We start from the raw sequence: 18803 nt of genomic DNA, 5'->3' as shown, positions 1-18803 counted from the left end.
TTTCCGTGCTGTTTTTTTCTATGCCTGTCTCTTCTCTGCTGGGCTGGCTGCTCTCAGATTCTCTGGTGTCTGGTCTCAGTCTATCTATGGTTGGAGTTTGGATCAGTAGAATGAGTTTCTGATAAGGGCTGCCACTGCAGTTCTCCCTTCTCCTTCCCGGAGTTGACAGCCCCTCCTCCCAGGGGACTGAGCCTGGCAGGGAGGGGTGCGGGTCCCCTGGCCACAAAAACTTACAGATTTCGCTGATCTCAGCAGTTCCACGTTTTCATGAGTGTTGTATGAAGTATGCCCAAAGTCATATTGTTCTGTGGTGTCCAGTCCCCGCAGTTCCTGGCTTTGTACCTACTTTCCTGGAGGAGTAACTAAAACATACAGCTCACCAGTCTGCCATCTTGCCCCACCTCTCCGAGGGCTGATTTCTGAACTCTCATTTCAAATCCATCGATCTGTATGTCTGTCCTTGTGCCAGTGCCATTTGTTTGATTTCTGTGGTATTGTAATAAGTTATAACATTAGGAATATGAATCCTCCAACTTTGTTCTACTTTTTCAAGAAGGCTTTGGCTATTGGGGCCTCTTACCTTTCTTTATAAACTTGATGATTGGCTTTTCCTTTTCTGCAAAGAAGGTCATTGGAATTTTTGATTGGGGTTATGTTGAATCAGTAAATAGTAAATTGCTTTGGATAGAATTGACATCTTAACATTTAGTCTTCCAGCCCATCCTCATGGAATGTCTTTCCATTTATTTCAGTTTCCTTTGATTTCTATCAGCATTGTTTTGCAGTTTTCTGTCTGCACGTGCTTTATATCCTTGGTCAGATTTGTTTCTAGATATTTGGTTCCTTTAGTTGCTGTTGTAAATGGATTGTTTTCTTGATTTCTTCTTCTGATTGTTCATTACTAGTTGTATAGAAACATTACTGAATTTTGCATGTTGATCTTGTACCCTGCTGCTTGGCTGAATTTATTAGTTCTAGGATCTTTGTTGTCGATTTTTCATGGTTTTCTGTATATGTGATCACGACATCTGCAAATAGAGAAAGTTTTACTTCTTCCTTTCCAATTTGGATGCCTTTTAGTTCTTTCTCTTGTCTAATTGCTCTGGCTAGAACTTACAGTACAGTGTTGAGTAACACTGCTGGGTAGGCATCCTTGTCTTGTCCCTGATCTTAGAGGGAAAGCTATCAGTTTTTCACCATTAAGTATGATGTTAGCTGTGGGCTTTTTATATATGCCCTTTATCACATTGAGGAAGTTTCCTTCCATTCCTAGTGTTTTTTTGTTTGTTTGTTTGTTTGTTTTTATCTTTTTATATATATATATATATACTTTTTTTTAAATTTTTATTGGGATTGTTCAGATACCATACAATTATCCAAAGATCCAAAGTGTACAATCATTTGCCCCTGGTACCCTCATACAGCTGTGCATCCATCACCACACTTAATTTTATTTCAATTTTTAGAAAGTTTTCATTACTCCAGACAAGTAATAAAGTGAAAGATGGAAAAAAAAAAAAAGAAAGAAAAAGAAAAGGAAACTAATCCTCCCATATCCCTAACCAACCCCCCTCAATTGTTGACTCGTAGTGTTGGTACAGTACATTTGTTACTGTTTATGAAAGAATGTTGAAATACTACTAACTGTAGTATATAGTTTGCAATAGGTATATATTTCTTCCCTATATGCCCCTCTATTACTAACTGCTAGTTGTATTGTCATACATTTGTTCTGGTTCATGGAAGAGTTTTCTAATATTTGTACAGTTAATCATGGACATTGCCCACCATAGGATTCAGTTTTATACATTCTTATCTTTTGACCTCCAGCTTTCCTTCTGGTGACATATATGTCTCTAAGCTTCCCGGTTCCATCTCATTCACGCGCCATTCGGCACTGTTAGTTATTCTCGCATCTTGCTACCGACACCTCTGTTCATTTCCGAACATTTAAGTTCATCCTAGTTGAACATTCTATTCATACTAAGCAACCACTCCCCATTCTTAAGCCTTGTCCTATATCTTGGTACCTTATATTTCATGTCTATGAGTTTACACATTATAATTAGTTCTTATCAGTGAGACCCTGCAATATTTGTCCTTAAGTGTCCCTATTCCCCCCTCCTATCTGCATTTACCTTGGTATATCACCTTTGTTACATTTAAGGAAGCACAATACAATGATTCTGTTAGTTACAGTCTCTAGTTTACATTGATTGCATCCCTCCCCCAATGCCTCCCCATTTTCAACACCTTGCAAGGTTGACATTTGCTTGTTCTCCCTTGTAAAAGAACATATTTGTACATTTTATCACAATTGTTGAACACTCTAGATTTCACCAAGTTACACAGTCCCAGTCTTTATCTTTCCTCCTTTCTTCTGGTGTCTCACATGCTCCCAATCTTTCTCTCTCAACCATATACATAGCTGTCTTTGTTCAGTGTACTTACATTGCTGTGCTTCCATCTCCCAGTATTGTGTTCCAAACCACGCACTCCCATCTTCTCTTATCACTCTGCAGTGTTCCCTTTAGTATTTCCTGTAGGGCGGGTGTCTTGTTCACAAAATCTCTCATTGTCTGTTTGTCAGAAAATATTCTGAGCTCTCCCTCATATTTGAAGGACAGCTTTGCTGGATATGATTCTTGCTTGGCAGTTTTTCTCTTTCAGTATCTTAAATATATCACACCACTTCCTTCTTGTCTCCATGGTTTCTGCTGAGAGATCTGCACATAGTGTTATTAAGCTTCCTTTGTATGTGATGGATCGCTTTTCTGTTGCTGCTTTCAGGATCCTCTCTTTGTCTTGACATTTGATAATCTGATTATTAAGTGTCTTGGCGTAGGACTATTCAGATCTATTCTGTTTGGAGTATGCTGTGCTTCTTGGATCTGTAATTTTATGTCTTTCATAAGAGATGGAAAATTTTCATTGATTATTTCCTCTATTATTGCCTCTGCCCTTTTTCCCTTCTCTTCTCCTTCTGGGACACCAATGATACCTAGATTCTTGTACTTTGTTTCATTTTTAAGTTCCCAGAGACGTTGCTCGTATGTTTTCATTCTTTTCTCCATCTGCTCCTTTGCGTGTAGGCTTTCAGGTGTTTTGTTCTCCAGTTCTTGAGTGTTTTCTTCTGCCTCTTGAGATCTGCTGTTCTATGTTTCCATTGTGTCTTTCATCTCTTGTGTTGTGCCTTCCATTTCCATATATTCTACTGGTTGTTTTTTTGAACTTTCAATTTCTGCCTTATATATGCCCAGTGTTTTCTTTACAGCCTCTATCTCTTTTGTGAAATATTCTCTAAACTTTTTGAATTGACTTAACATTAGTTGTTTAAATTCCTGTATCTCAGTTGAAGTGTACGTTTGTTCCTTTGACTGGGTCATAGCTTCATTTTTCTTAGTATAGGTTGTAGTTTTCTGTTTTCTAGGCATCTGACCTCCTAGGCCACCCCAATCAGCTTTTCCCAGATGAGAACAGGCTCAGGTCACAGAAAGAGGTAATATTTCAGTATCTGGTTTCCCTGATGGTTTTTCTTAGAGGATTGAGACACCTGTGCTTTTCTGCCAGGCAGATGAACCTGTCACTGCTTGTGTAAGAGGGTGTGGCCTGTGGCTCTCCTCCCCCAGGCTTTGGGGTCTGGTTCCAGAAAGACTGAAAGACAGTAGAGCTGGGCTCCTCCCTTTCCTCTTGGGAAGCTATGCACCCTCCGGAGATGTCATTTGCATATCAATAAGTTCTTTGTTTCTGTGACTCTGCTGATCAAAGTGTTTTGATTTTAAAATGTCTGAGGCTGTCTTTACTGCAAAGCGCTGAGGGCTGAGAACAGCTGTTTTCTCCACAGAGAGAGAAATGGACAGAAAAACTCCCAGGTTCACCCATCAGCCAGAGATAGCACCCAGTCCTCTGGGCTCCCTGTCCTGAGACAGATATGTCCCCCAACTCTCCCAAGGTCAGTTGTCACCAAAAGCCTCTGTCTGCTTGTTGAGCATTCGCTGTCTGTATTGAGCAGTTAATATTGAAACCTCACTTGGAGCTGAGCTGAGAGAGTGCACTGCATGGCTTCCGTGAGGGAGGGGCTCTCGGCTCTCAGCTCTCAGCGTGGGTCCGCAGTTTTACTTACAGATTTTATGCTGTGATCTTGGGCATTCCTCCCAATTCAGGTTGGTGAATGATGGGTGGACAGTCACGTTTGTCTCCCTGCTGTTATTCCAGGTTATTTACTAGTTTTTGGTCATTTATGAATTGTTGCTGGGGGAACTAACAGTGTTCCACTCCTCTCTATGCTGCCATCTTAGCTCCTCCCCCCTAGTGTTTTTGAGTGTGTCTGTCAATAAGGGTTGTCAAATGCCCTTCCTGTGCATTTTAGATGATCATGTGTTATTTTTTCCCTTTGTTCTCTATGTGGCATGTTACATTAATTGACTTTCTTATGTTGAACCACCCTTGCATACCTGGGATAAATTGCACTTGATCATGGTGTATAATTCTCTTAATGTGCTGTTGTATTTTGTTTGCTAGTATTTGGTTGAAGATTTTTTGCATCTGTATTCATAAGAGATATTTGTCTGTAATCTCTTTTTGTGGTAATTTTATTTGGGTTTGGTATGAGGATGAAGTTGGCCTCAAAGAATGATTTGGGATTGTTTCCCTCCTCTTCAGTATTTTGGGAGAGTTTGAGCAGGATTGGTGTTAATTCTTCTTAGAATATTTGGTAAAATGCCCGTGTGAAGCCGTCTGGTCCTGGGGTTTTCTTTGTTTGGAGGTTTTTGCTTACTGATTTAATCTCTTTTCTAGTTATTGCTTGAGACCTATTTCTTCTTGAGTTGGTGTAGGTAGTTTGTGTGATACTAGGAATTTTTCCATTTCATCTAGGTTCTCTAATTTGCTGGCATACACTTGTACATAATATATACTTAGGGTCCTTTTCATTTTGGTGGGATCAGTAGCAATGCCCCCCTTTTCATTTCTGATCTTAGTTATTTGCATCCTCTCTTTTTTCTTCGTAAGTCTAGCTGAAGGTTTGTCGATTTTATTGATCTTTTCAAACAACCAACTTTTGGTTTTGTTGATTTTCTGTATTTTTTTTTTTTAATGCTCTATTTCCTATATCTCTGCTCTCATCTTTTATTTCCTTCCTTCTGCTTGCTTTGGGTTTAGTTTACTCTTCTTTTTCTAGTTCTTACAGTTTTGAGGTTAAGTCTCTGATTTGAAATTACTCTTCCTTTTTAATGTAAGCATTTAGAACTATAAATTTCCCTGTCATTCTGCCTTTGCTGCATCCCATAAGTTTTGGTATTTTGTATTTTTGCTTTTATTTGCCTCAAGATATTTTCTAGTTTCCCTTGTGATTTCTTCTTTAACCGATTGGTTGTGCTTTTAAATTTCCACATATTTGTGAATTTTCCTTTTCTCCCTTTGTTGTTGATTTCTAGCTTTATGCCATTGTGGTCAGAAAAGATACATTGTATGATTTCAATATGTTTGAACTTTTTGTGACTTATTCCCTGATGTAACATACAGTCTATCCTAGAGAATGACCCATGTGCACTAGAGAAGAATGTGTGTTTTGTTGTTTTGGGGTGAAGTGTTCTATGTATGTTTGTTAGGTCTAGTTGGTTTGTAGTACCTTTCAAGTCTCATTATTTTTTATTGTTCTTCTGTCTAGATGTTCTATCCTTTATTGACAGTAGTGTATTAAAGTCTCCTACTATTAATGTAGAACCATCAATTTCTTCCTTCTAGTCTGTCAGTATTTGCTTTATATATCTTTGGGCTCTGCTGTTAGATGCACATTCCTCCTAATTAACATTGTGTTTTGAGAGACTAAAGTTTTTAATTTTGAGGAAGCCCAATTTGTATTTTTTTCTATTATGATTAATGCTTATTTTGTCCTGAATTATAAATCTTTCACCACTCCAGGATTATGAAGACTGCGTTCTGTTATTGGCCTCTAGAAGCTTTATAATTTTTGCTTTCACATCTAGATTTATGTCCATCTTGAATTTTTGTTTATTATGTGATATATAGAACATTTTTTCCTTCAAATGGATATCTAGATACTCTAGCATCGTTTATTGAAAAAGGTTTCCTTTCCCCATTGAATTAGATTTACATGTTTGGCAAAAATCTGTTATCCTTACATGTTTGTCTATTTCAGGAATCTATTCTGTTCCATTTTTTCTCTTTTTATAGTTATGTGCTGATAGTAGACGCTATAAGCTTTTAAAAAGTCTTAAAATCTAGTAATATAAATTCTGCATCTTTTTTCTCCAAAATTGCCTTAGTTATCACTATCATTTTCTATTGTATATGCATATATATACATATATATTGCTTTTAAGATTTTTTTCTATTCCTTCCTTCCTTCCTCCTTCCCTTCTTTCTTTTTCTCCCTTCCTTCCATCTTACCTTTCTTTCTGCTTACTTTTTAGCCTTTTGACTGTGATATGTCTCTGCATGGTCTTTTACTGTATTTATCCTTCTTGGAGGCTTTGAGCTTCATAGACACCAAATTGATTTTTTTAAAAAAGGTTATTTTAAGTGACTTTTGAACACTAACTTAACTACATCCTTAGGAGGTTATAGTCTGTGGGCAAAAAAAGAACTTCAACAAAATATCAAATTTCACTTAGGTCTACTATTAGTAATTTAGTACTATAACTCTGAAACATATATACGTACATTCACACAGTTATATAAAACATACAAGTAAATTATTAAAAATATTAATACCATTATCAAATATGATTTTCAATCTAAGTGAAAAGACATAGCTATAACATTTGAAAGATTAAGAAAAAACCTGTTTCAAATTTAAGTTAGAACTGTTAACAGTTGCAAAATTTTAATTCCTAACTCTCTTCACTAAAAGAGCGTAGAACCAATGAAACCCCAGTGGAAGTAAAAATGAAAACCAGGTAGCTAAGTGAAATGCACTCCTATGTAATAGATCATGCTGAAAATGAATGGAAATCTCTTCTTGTACCTGTCTTCTTCATCACCCAGTGCAGACCACCTCAAGTAAAGAGAGGTTTTCTATTATAGGGATCAGTGTCTTTTCAAGATGTGACTGTGGGCTTCAGCTGGGAGGAGTGGCAGCAACTGACCCCAGCACAGAGGATGCTGTACAGGGACGTGATGCTGGAGAACTACAGCCACCTGGTGTCTGTGGGTAAGCATTGTGGTCCTATGCAAGCTGACTGTGCCCCTTGGACTAGCAGCTCCTTTCTTTCTCTGTTGCTGAAAGCTTTGCAGGGATGGAGGTCTTAGGAAGTATATAATGCATTTGTCCTTAAGTTAAATTTCACAGTCTCCCTTTAGAGACTGCATTTTTATCTTTCTTTTAGCAGTAAACTTCTTGCTGAAGTGCAAAATGGGAACTTTATCATATGGCCCTTAACTCCCAAGTTGATGTCATTTCTTCTCAACAGGATCTCCAGTTCCTAAGCTATATTTGCCTTTCAAGTTGGAGCGAGGAGATAATCCAGGAATGTTTGAAGGGAAAATTCCTAGTGATCCTTGCCCAGGTGAGTGTGAGTCTTACACATGGGAGACAGAGGAAGTATAACTCCAGTGAGAAAGGAAGAGGCCGATAATCTCATGGGTGTTATTTGGAGAGGCCTTTTGAAGCTCTAAATGAGTCTTACAGAAATCCAGTGAGCCTCAGATCTCTTTCCCCATAGCCATGGCTGTCTCCTGGCTTTGGTAGTATTGTCAGCTCCCTTATCTGCATTCTTAGCTTTCCTTTTCTCAGACCTTGCTTTCTTGGTTTGTCCCTCCCTTTCCCTCAGCATTCCTATTTTCTCTTCTTCATTCAGATCCATCCCTTTGTGCATTGAGATGTTTATGGATCTGCCTTCTTTACAAATTACTCTGTGAGATACTCCTAATCTTTCCAGTCCCTTTTTGTCTTCTCCTGTTTATGCCTCCACGAAATACCTGCTAATTTCCATTTGCAGTTGGGCTCCCTATACCTGCTCACAGTATGCACTGCAGTGAGCTACCTGCCACACTCTTTCTTACTTCTTTCTCCGTATCCCTGTGAATCTAATCTGATTGTTATATTGAAGGTCATCACTGCATCCTACTGGACTTAGTGTTTATTGGTTTTTAAAATCCTTCTTGAAGTACCCTCCAACTCGACTAACTGGTATGACCCTGATTAATTGACTGATTCATCCCTTGTTCATCTCCTTCAATGAAGTTCCCCAAAAGCCTTACTTTTTTCTGTCAGATATTCTCTTTATATAAAATCCTCCCAATTGGGCTTATTTTTCCTGAAAATTTAAGCTGTTTTGATCTGTGTTCTGATGACTACTATATTGATATTTCAGTTTCTTTATTTCACTGGTAATCTAGGTAATCATTATTTCTAGAACAGTTCCCATGGAATGCCTCTTTTAGTATGTATCAGAATTAGCATCATAATCATTCCCTTATCAGAAACATTTCTCAACTCCATTTTCATCAAATTCTACAGTATTTCTTAATTCCTTTTTTTAAAACTCTACTTTTAGCAATCTCTTTTGTTTTTTCTTTTATGAAGTGTTTTTTGACCTCCCCTATCTGTCAGTTCTGATTAGTGTCATTCAAGATGTAATCTTTTGCCTAAAAATTCTATTTCTTATTTGGATTTTGTGATTTGTTTCTTTCCTTTTTTTCTCCTTCTTTTTGGTGTTTTTATTAGTAGTAGTAGTAGTACTGTCAGATTGCTTCACAAGAATCCTCCTTTTTATCCTGTCTCTATTCTAACAAAATAAACAAACAGGGACTCCTAATACCTAACCTATTACATGTAAAATTCTCTTCTTTAACGATTCTCCACAATAGCACAGCTTGTTATCAAACATTTTCTGTTACTAGTTTCCACAGTTCACTGTCCTCTATATTTTTACGGTATTCCTACTGCTCTTCACACACTTGATATTCTTCTGAATATGAGGGCCTTTGTTTATGGAATATGCTGTTTGTCAGTTTAAGCCCAGTGTTTATCTTCTTTCTAAAATATTGTTTATCCCCCTCTCCATTTAGCTTGCTCTTAGATGTTCCACCCCATTTAATGACTATAAACAGCTGCTGCAAAACATATCTGGCTTCTATTGGTTTGGTCTGTGTTATGTCTGAGCCTTTTTTTTGCTTATTAGAGTTTAACTTTTTATAAAATAACTAATTCTTAGCTTTTCTTTTTCCAGTACTGAGAATTTAAGGTTTTTAACAAATTGTTCATTGGGTGCTTCTTTGTGTAGCTAAGCATGGGAATGATCTTCTTACTGATCCATTCACAAAGTATTTCTAAATGCTCAACTTGAAGATCAAGTAGAGGCAATCCATCAAAAGGGAGAAGCAAGACAGAGATAGGACTAGGAGATAAATAAGGAAACTAGAAGGTCAGTCAAGAAAGCCTGACATCTGAATTACAGCAGTTCTAGAAAGAAGAGAGAAAATGGAGGGTGAAAACTGACACAGAAATAATGCCATAAAATAAATTTCCTTACTGAAAGAGCATGTTAAATGATGAATAGCAGAGTGTATGCAAATAAACTGACCTTAACTGAAATTATAATGCAACTTCAAAATGTTAATTAGGAAAGAATATCCTAGAAGTTTCCCAAGAGGAAGCAAAAAAAGAAAGGACTCAAAGGATCTGGAATCATTGTCTTTGGACTTCAGTGGTAAAACTGGAAGTTAACAAATACAAGAGTAATACCTTTAAAAGTTTAAAGGGAATTATTTAGTCTAGAATTTTATACCCTGCAAAACTATTAATCATTGTGTTGGTATACAATACTGACATTTTCAGACATGCATGATTCATGGAATTCATCTCCTCTGTATATTTCTGTCAGCAAAGTACAGGAAAAAGAAGACATGGGATCAAGGTAGCAGGATCCAGCAAAACATAAGTGAGGGAATCCCCAGGATGAAGGAGGAGGTAGATCTCACGGTGACAGTGGTAGATCTCACGGTGACAGTTGTACAGCAGTACTAGAGAGCAGTCAGGGCTGATCGGCACTCCTCAGGAAAAACAGTCTTCAGAAATATGAAGTTGCCAAAATAAGTGAAATGATGTCTGCTCTAGAAGCCCATGAGAAAAAGAACTTTTAAGGTGGTTTGAAGAAATTGGAAAAAAAGTATTTCAGAACATGGTACACTAATTTCCCCCAAATACACACCCTCACACACACGCACACATTTGAATAAGTAGGCAGAAGAAGAGCAGGCTAAGTGATGAAGAGAAACGTGCATATATACAAATTTTAAGCAAACCTGGATTTGACACGATAATTAGTAATCTTATCCTACTGATATAGAATATATTTGTTGGTTTCTAAAGAAATACTGTACATAATTGACTTGGTATAGGAGGCTTTTGAGAACAGGAATTACATATATAGTTTGAACATTGTAGCAACATGATGTAGCAAGGTGGCTGGTTGGTTTTGTTTGTTTTAAGGAACTGAGAGTAAAATTTGAGAAAGGCTAAGTTTATATATATAGCCACATTCAATGGAAGCCATAAGTTTCAAGATTTAACATACAAGTTAAGGGAAAATGTGGTTTCAGGGGCAAGACAAGAAATGTGTAGAGATGACAATAGGGGAAGGAAATAGGAAATAATGGTCAATAAAACGAATAGGAATTTTGATATTTATTTTTTTTCACGTTTAATGAATACCACCTCTGTGTCAAACCCTGGATCGGTATTCCGAATAGCAGTACATGTAATTTGGGGGCTAAGGAGCTTGCTTTCTTTCTGATTTTATACTTCTTGTTGAATCAATTTAATCTTCCTTTTTCCTTTCAGATGAAGAATTTAGACTTAGAACCACAAAAGTGGGAATTACTGGAGAATGTTTATTCCCTTTTGAGGTCATGGATCAGTTCACAAGGGATGCTTCACTTTGCTCCATTATAGAAGACTGGCAACTCATGGCAAACCATGGTAAATTTTTTGGTCAACTTGGTGGTACATCAGAACCTAATATGCATCAGAGAAATCATACAAAGGTAAAACCTTATGAATGTTCTAAATGTTTGAAAGCCTTCTCTCAGAAAGCAAGTCTTGTAAGGCATCAGTTAATTCATACCGGTGAGAAACCCTTTGACTGCAATGAATGTGGAAAAGCCTTCAGAAGTAAGTCAGAACTCATTAGACATCAGAAGAGTCATATTGGGAATAAACCCTATGAATGTGCAGAGTGTGGAAATGGCTTTTCTTGTAAGGCAGATCTCTTGACACATCAGAAAATTCATACTGGAGAGAAACCCTATGAATGTACTGAGTGTGGAAAAGCCTTCTCATTTAAGTCAGATCTCCAGAAGCATCAGAAGGTTCATACCAGAAAGAAACCTTATGAATGTACTGAATGTGGGAAAGCCTTCTCCCTAAAAGCACTCCTTATTAGGCATCAGGTAATTCATACTGGTGGGAAACCCCATGAATGTAATGAGTGTGGGAAAGCTTTCAGCTTAAAGTCAGAACTTGTCAGACATCAGAAGATTCATTCTGGGGAGAAGCCCTATGAATGTAGTGTGTGTTGGAAAGCCTTCTCCCAGAAAGGAAACCTCATCAAGCATCAGTTAATTCATACTGGTGAGAAACCACATGGATGTAAAGAATGTGGGAGAGCCTTCAGAAGTAAAGTACAACTCATTAGTCATCAGAAGATTCATACTGGGATGAAACCCTATGAATGTGCAGAATGTGGAAAGGGCTTTTCTCATAAGGCAAGTTTCCAGACACATCAGAAAATTCATACTGGAGAAAAACCCTATGAATGTGCTGAGTGTGGAAAATCCTTTTCATGGAATTCAGATCTCAGGAAGCATCAGAGAATTCATACTGGGGAGAAACCCTATGGATGTGCTGAATGTGGAAAGGCCTTCTCATGTAAGTCAGTTCTCAGAGAGCATCAGAAAATCCATACTGGAGAGAAGCCCTATGAATGTACCGAATGTTGGAAAGCCTTCAGCAGGAAATCAAAACTAATCAGACATCAGAGGACTCACTCTGGAGAGAAACCCTATGAATGTACTGCATGCTGGAAAGCCTTCTCCCAGAAAGGATACCTCATCAAGCATCAGTTAATTCATACTGGTGAGAAACCACATGAATGTAAAGAATGTGGGAGAGCCTTCAGAAGTAAAATAGAAGTCATTAGACATCAGAGGATTCATACTGGGGAGAAACCCTATGAATGTGCAGAATGTGGAAAGGCCTTTTCTCGTAAGGCAAGTCTCAAGACACATCAGAAAGTTCATACTGGAGAAAAACCCTATGAATGTGCAGAGTGTGGAAAATCCTATTCATGGAATTCAGATCTCAGAAAGCATCAGAGAATTCATATTGGAGAAAACCCTGTGAATGTGCTGAGTGTGGAAAATCCTCATGTTAGTCAGTTCTCAGAGAGCATCAGAAAATCCGTACTGGAGAGAAACCCTGTGCATGTACTAAATGTTGGAAAGCCTCTCAGAAAACACCTCATTAAGCATCAATTAGTAAGTACTAGTGAGAAACACCATGAATATGAGTGTGGAAAGCCTTTATCATGAAGTCAGTACTTGTCAGACAGTGGAATACTCATGGTGGGGAAAAACCCTTTGATCATACTGGGTGTTGGAAAGTCTTCTCCCATAAAACACACTCCATGAGGATCATTTGTGAAAATCCTCAAGGTATTGCCTGGAAGAGGCTTAAGAAATAGAATGCATCAGAGAATCCAGTGTGGGAAAAATTGTGACTGTGCTTAATATGGGATGGCCTGCATTTGGAAGTGAGAACCAGTTACCCTTTATAGAATTCACACATAAATGTTCTGAATGTAGATGTCTTAGAACTGTTACAAATACCACACAGTGGATTGACTTAATAGGAATTTATTGGCCCATGGTTTTGAGGCTAGAAGTCTAAAATCTAGAAATCAGCCAGGTTTGCTTCCTCCCAGAAGACTGCAGTGTAGTAGTACTGGCTGCAGGCAGTCCTTGGAGTTACTTGGCTTTCCTGTCACATGGCGATGTCCTCTTCTTCCTCTTCAGGTTCCCACCAACTTCCTCCTCCCTGTTGCCTTATAAGGCCTCCAGTAATCCAGATCAAGACCTACCCTGATCCGGTTTGCCATACCTTCACTAAAGTTAACATCTTCAAAAGGTCCTATGTATAATGGTTTCACACCCACGGGGATGTGGATTAAGATTAAGAACATGTCTGTATTGGAGTAAATAATTCAGCCTACCACAGTGGAACAATGAATGATATAGCTCCAATCTTCTTAAACTAGGAAACTTATATGAGGAAGAAACTGTCATGTTGGTGTATTTAAAAAAGCACTCTTAAAGAAACACTTATAAGGGATGTGATTCCAAACTTCTTATGGAAAATTAAGGGAAACAATTCTAAGTTATAATTTTATTCACTGTGGAGTATGAAGCTTGTCAAAGTAAAATCAGTTGGAACAACACGGTAATCAATTCCATATCTGGACGGTTCCCAAATAATAGAATTTATATTTCTAGATACATTATATAAAATATCATAATGTTGGGAATTTCTTATGTAAATTTTACGTAATTGTGACAATAAAATTCCTCTGTTGAGTACATAGAATTACTTATATCATGTTTGTATTGAGCACTGCCATTTAAAATTGTAAATAAAATATACTGGTGTAATGTGTTTGTTGTTAAATTGTAAAATAAATACCAGATTTCCAATTAGATATAGTAAATTGCTCAAAGAGGCATTGTCCCTGGGAACCCTCTAGAATGATGTAAGGTATTTAACAGAAATAAAACCTACCACTAAAGATGAGAAAGGAAAAGAGATTCCAACAACTGAGAAATTTGAACAAATATAGGGAGTATGGAAAGAAGTAGTGACGAAGGAAGCCACATCCTTGAGTGTGCATGTCATGAATAGGATTTAAAATGAATCTGCCCAGAAGAACCTCAAAATGATCTGAGCCTCAAACACTATGAAGCAATGTGGAAATAAAATATGTTGCTGATAATGGGGAGTAATTGCAAGTTTGGAGAGGAATTTACCCATTCTAAGCACGACCTGCCTGAGCAGGTATCTCCCTTCACAGAATGAAAAATCAGAGTCCATTTCTAAAGAAACGTGACGACTCCAGAAGAAAGCTCTCTGCGTTTGGAAATTTTAATACCCTTCCAATAGAAAACCTGATTTTCCACCAAAACATCCTAAAGTGAATTACACATATGTAGAACTCCCTATCAGTTTTCTGTGGCATCACTTTTAAATCTACATAGGCAACCTCATAAAAAACTCTTGAGATCCTTCCAGTAGGAGTGGGAACAAGCAAAGAGAAGTAGCTGACATCCACATAGAGATAATCCAGCTAATGGAGAATTGCTTTAAAATACCTAATATTCTCAGAGACATTTGATAATGTAAGTAATGGACTAGGCAAAACTATGATATAAAAACAACGTGATTGGTACATGAAGGAGCTTTTGGAAATTAAGATAAAAGTATCAAATTCAATAGAAGGCCTAGAAGATATATTTGATTCTTTGATGAAAGTGGAAATGGCCAGATCTCTCCATTGTAAAGGTACGTTTTCCCTTTATAATTAGTTCATCTGTGATGTGATATTTTGAGACCATATGAATATTCTGTTTTTTACCCAGTGATTAAGCACATATTGATAATTCTTGCCTTAATAAAGTACATTAAATATTGCAAACTGGTAATTTTCTAATTCAGTTATTTCTAATTTATTTGCTGTCAGCCTTCTATAAAGAATCTCTTCACCTTTCTGGTTATTGTTTTTCATAATATGGAATCACGGTTTTCTTTTTTACTCAGTACATTGTAATCAGGTATTGTTTTGGTTTGCTAAAGCTGCCAAAATGCGATATACCAGAAATGGGTTGGTTTTTACAATGGGAATTACTAACTTACAATTTACAGTTCCAAGGCCATAAAGATGTCTCAATTAAGGGATCAAGATGATATTTGGACTCTGAAAACAGGCTGCTGGCAGCTGGGACACCTCTGTCACATGGTAAGGCACATGGCCATTGTCTGCTGGTCTTTCATTCCCAGGTTTCATTATTTTCAGCTTCTGGTTCCAGTGGCTTCCCTTCTGTCCTATGGGTCCTCTCTTACATTTTTCGAGGCTTTTCTCTGAGTTTTTCTTAATTTCATCTCTCAGCTTCTCTGGTGGATTTTTTTCTCTCTCAACTCTATGCTTTTTCTGTCTTTTATTCTCATAAAGGACTCCAGTAGAAGACCCACCTTAAATGGGCTGAGTCACGTCTCAATGGAAATAACCTAACCAAAGGTCCCACCCACAATAGGTCTGCATCCACAGGAATGGATTAAAAGAACATGGCCATTTTCTAGGATGCATAACAGCTTAAAACCAGCAGAAGTACCATTCTTTTTTTGATGCTCAGAACTATTTCAAATTTGGCCATAATTAGAGAGATTAGGAGATAAGAATTCCAAATCTCCAATCCTGAGCTTAATAAAACTAGATTTTGAGTAAATTGTTAAATTTGGTGATGAGAGTTTAAGAAAAGTTCCCATATTTTATCAGTGAAAGAAGAAACAACTTCATTAGCAAAGAGAAGAAGAGAGAACATTATAGTTCTGAAGATATAGCAGATGTGAAATAATTGCCTCAGAGAGTGGTGCATATTGTATAAAACTAATTTCTATTTTGAATTCAATCTGTAGAGTTAGTGCAATTCTGATAAAAAAAACTCAGGAGGTATTTTGTGTTTGTATGTAACACTTGGTAAACTTTTTAAAATTATATAGAAGTACAAGATGATCTACAAAATACTAGCAAACCAAATCCGGTGACATATAGAAAGGATTATACACCACAACTAAGTGGGATTTATCCTAAGAATGAAAGGATGTTTTAATGTCCAGAAATCACTATAATACACTACATTAGTAGAAGGATGGGAAAAGAAACAAATGATCCATCTCAGTAGACACCTATCCTCATAAATATCATCTATTAAAAACCCACAGCTGACATGTTTTATGAGAGACTGGATGCTTTCCACCTAAGACGGGAACAAGACAAGGATGTCTACTCTTGCCACTTCTATTCAAGAGTGTACTGGAGGTTCTAGCCAGGGCAAGAAAATGAAATAAAAGGCATCCAGATTGGAAGTGTCAACTCTCCTGTTTGCATATGACATCTTGTATATATAAAATCCTAAGGGAACCACTAAAAAACTATTAGAAATTAATAAAACAAGTTTGCAGGATACAAGGTCAATAGCAATGAACAATCCAAAATTGAAATTAAGAAAACAATTCCATTTACAGTAGCATCAAAAAGAATAAAATTCTTAGGAGCAAATTTAATAAAATAGCAAGATTTGTATGTTGAAAACCATCAAACATCATTGCAAGGAATTAAAGATCTAAATAAATGGATGGGAAGACAATATTGTTAAAGTGGCAATATTACAAATACTGCAAATACAAATACAACACTACAAATGGCATGAAATTCCTATCAGAATTCCAGCTTGATCAAAGATTAACAAGCAGATCCTAAAATTCATATGGAAATGCTCAGGGTACCCAGAGTAGCCAAAACAATCCTAAAACAGAACAAAATAACTCATACTTTTTTATTTCCAAAAGTTAGTACAAACCTACAGTAATTAAGGCTGGGTGGTGCTAGTGTAAGGATAGATGTATATATCAATGGTATAATTTGAGAGTCCAGGAATAAACTCATTTATCTTCAATTATTTTTTGACAAGGATACCAAGACAGGTCACTCAGGAGAGAGTAGTCTTTTCAACAAATGGTTCTTGAACAAATGCATATCCACATGAAAAAAAAAGTTTGACCCCTACCTCACATTGTATACAAAAGAAACTCAATTTCATAAAAGATTTAAAGAAGTTAAAGGCTGTAAGAACTAAAGCTCTAAAACTTTTAGATGATACAGGTGTAAATCTTCATGACCTTGGATTAGTTAAGCCTGAACAACCAAAGAAAAAAGATAAATTGGACATCATCAAAGTGAAAGACAACCCAAAGAATGGTAGAATATATTTGCAAAGCATATATCTGATAGGGATTTCATATTCAGAGTATAAAAGTAACTCTTACAGCTCAACAATAACAGGACAAATAAGCAAGTAGCTAAAATTTGAATAGACATTTTCCCAAAGAAGACATACAAATGGCCAATAAGCACATGAAAACATGCTCCAGATCACCAGTGATCAGGTAAAATGCAAATTAAAACCACAATGTGATACCACTTCATATAAATTAGGATGGCTGTAATTAAAGAGACAATAACAAGTATCGGCAAGGATGTGGAAAAATTTGAACCCATTACATTGCTGATGTGTATGTAAAATGATGCAGCCACTGTAGAAAACATTTTTACAGTTCCCAAGAAACGCGTTTCCGTATGACTGCAATTCCACTCCTAGGTATATAGAACAAAATGAAAACAAATGTCCATCCCCAAATTCATCCATAGCATTATTCATAGTAGCTAAATGTGGAAACAACCCAAGTGCACCTCAACTGATAAATGGGTTAAAAAAATGTGAATGTGCTATATACATAATAAGATATTATTAAGCCATAAAGAGAAATGAAGTACTAGATACTTGCTACAACCAGATGTACCTTGAAAACATGTTATGTAAAATAAGCCAGGCACAAAAGGCTGTGTATTGTATGATTCCACTTACATGAAATATCCAGAATAGACAAATCCGTGGTGACAGATTAGTGGTTGCCAGGGGCTGGGCAGAGAGGGTAAGGAGTGACTGCTAATGGAATGGGATTTTTGAGGGTGGGGGTACGATTGATTTAAGTGTCCTGTAATTTGATGGTTATGGTTGCACAACCTTGTGAATATGTTTAAAAATTATTTTAAATGGGTGATTTTTTTTTTTTGGCATGTGAATTGTATTTCAATTTTTTAAATGGAATTTTATTGAAATTTATCACATACAATACAGTCATCCAAAGTGTACAGTTCAGAATATGAACATATAGTTGTGCATTCACCACAATCATTTTTTTTTTATATAGTTTGAGCTGGGCCTCTAATAAAGAAATATCAAGTAGTAAGACAAAGAATTCCAATCTGTAATAGTTCTCTGCTGGCAAGGGATAAGCCATTCAAAATTAATTTTATTCAAACCCCACCCAATTTTCTGGGCTAAGCTCAAATGCTATTTAGTTAATCATTCATTCATTCATTTATATATTGGGTTAAAACAATGCAGATTTATTATTTTGTTGTTTCAAAGGTCAGAAATCCTAAATGAGCCTTACAGGAGTAGAATCAAGATGTTGGCCAGGCTGGTTCCTTCTAGAGCCTCCAGAGGAGAATCTGCTCCTGGCCTTCTCCAGCTTCTAGAGGTCACTGACATTCCTTGGCTCAAGGCTGCTCACCCCAATCTTCTTTGGTCATCATATCACCCCTTCCTCTCTCTGACCTCCCATCCCCCTCTTATAAGGACCCCTGCAATTACGTCGGACCCACCCAGATAATCCAGGATATTCTCCCCACCTCAAGACCCTCATCCTCACTACCTCTGCAAAGACCTCTTCTCCATATAAGGTAACATAGTCCAAGTTGTGGGGATTAGGATGTGGGCTTTGGGGGGTCGTTATCAGCCAACCACAGAGCTTATCAACCCAAAGTGCAAAAGAGGAATCAGTGGATCACTTCTGAGTTATTCATTCCTACTGCCTAAGTGAGGGCCTCCTGCCTATTCTTTTTTTTGGGGGTGGGGGGTTGGGGGTTAAAACATCTGGTTTCAATACT

General features: G+C 37.1%; 1 protein-coding gene across 1 annotated transcript in view; it reads left to right on the top strand.

Moving 5' to 3' along the window:
- LOC119505310 (zinc finger protein 345-like) overlaps positions 1 to 14712 on the top strand; it is a 40663-nt gene extending 25951 nt beyond the window's left edge. Inside the window, exons 3-5 of the mRNA XM_037797998.1 lie at positions 7048 to 7174; positions 7434 to 7529; positions 10808 to 14712. Coding sequence (XP_037653926.1) covers positions 7048 to 7174; positions 7434 to 7529; positions 10808 to 12555 — 1971 coding nt within the window. The 3' untranslated portion in view covers positions 12556 to 14712. The remainder of the gene's footprint in view (positions 1 to 7047; positions 7175 to 7433; positions 7530 to 10807) is intronic.
- The last annotated feature ends 4091 nt before the right edge of the window (positions 14713 to 18803 follow it).

This window comes from Choloepus didactylus, chromosome 10 (assembly GCF_015220235.1).
Source record: "Choloepus didactylus isolate mChoDid1 chromosome 10, mChoDid1.pri, whole genome shotgun sequence".
NCBI classification, from domain to species: domain Eukaryota; kingdom Metazoa; phylum Chordata; class Mammalia; order Pilosa; family Megalonychidae; genus Choloepus; species Choloepus didactylus.
Note: the sequence above shows the minus strand (reverse complement) of the source record. Positions and strands in the feature narration are given on the sequence as shown.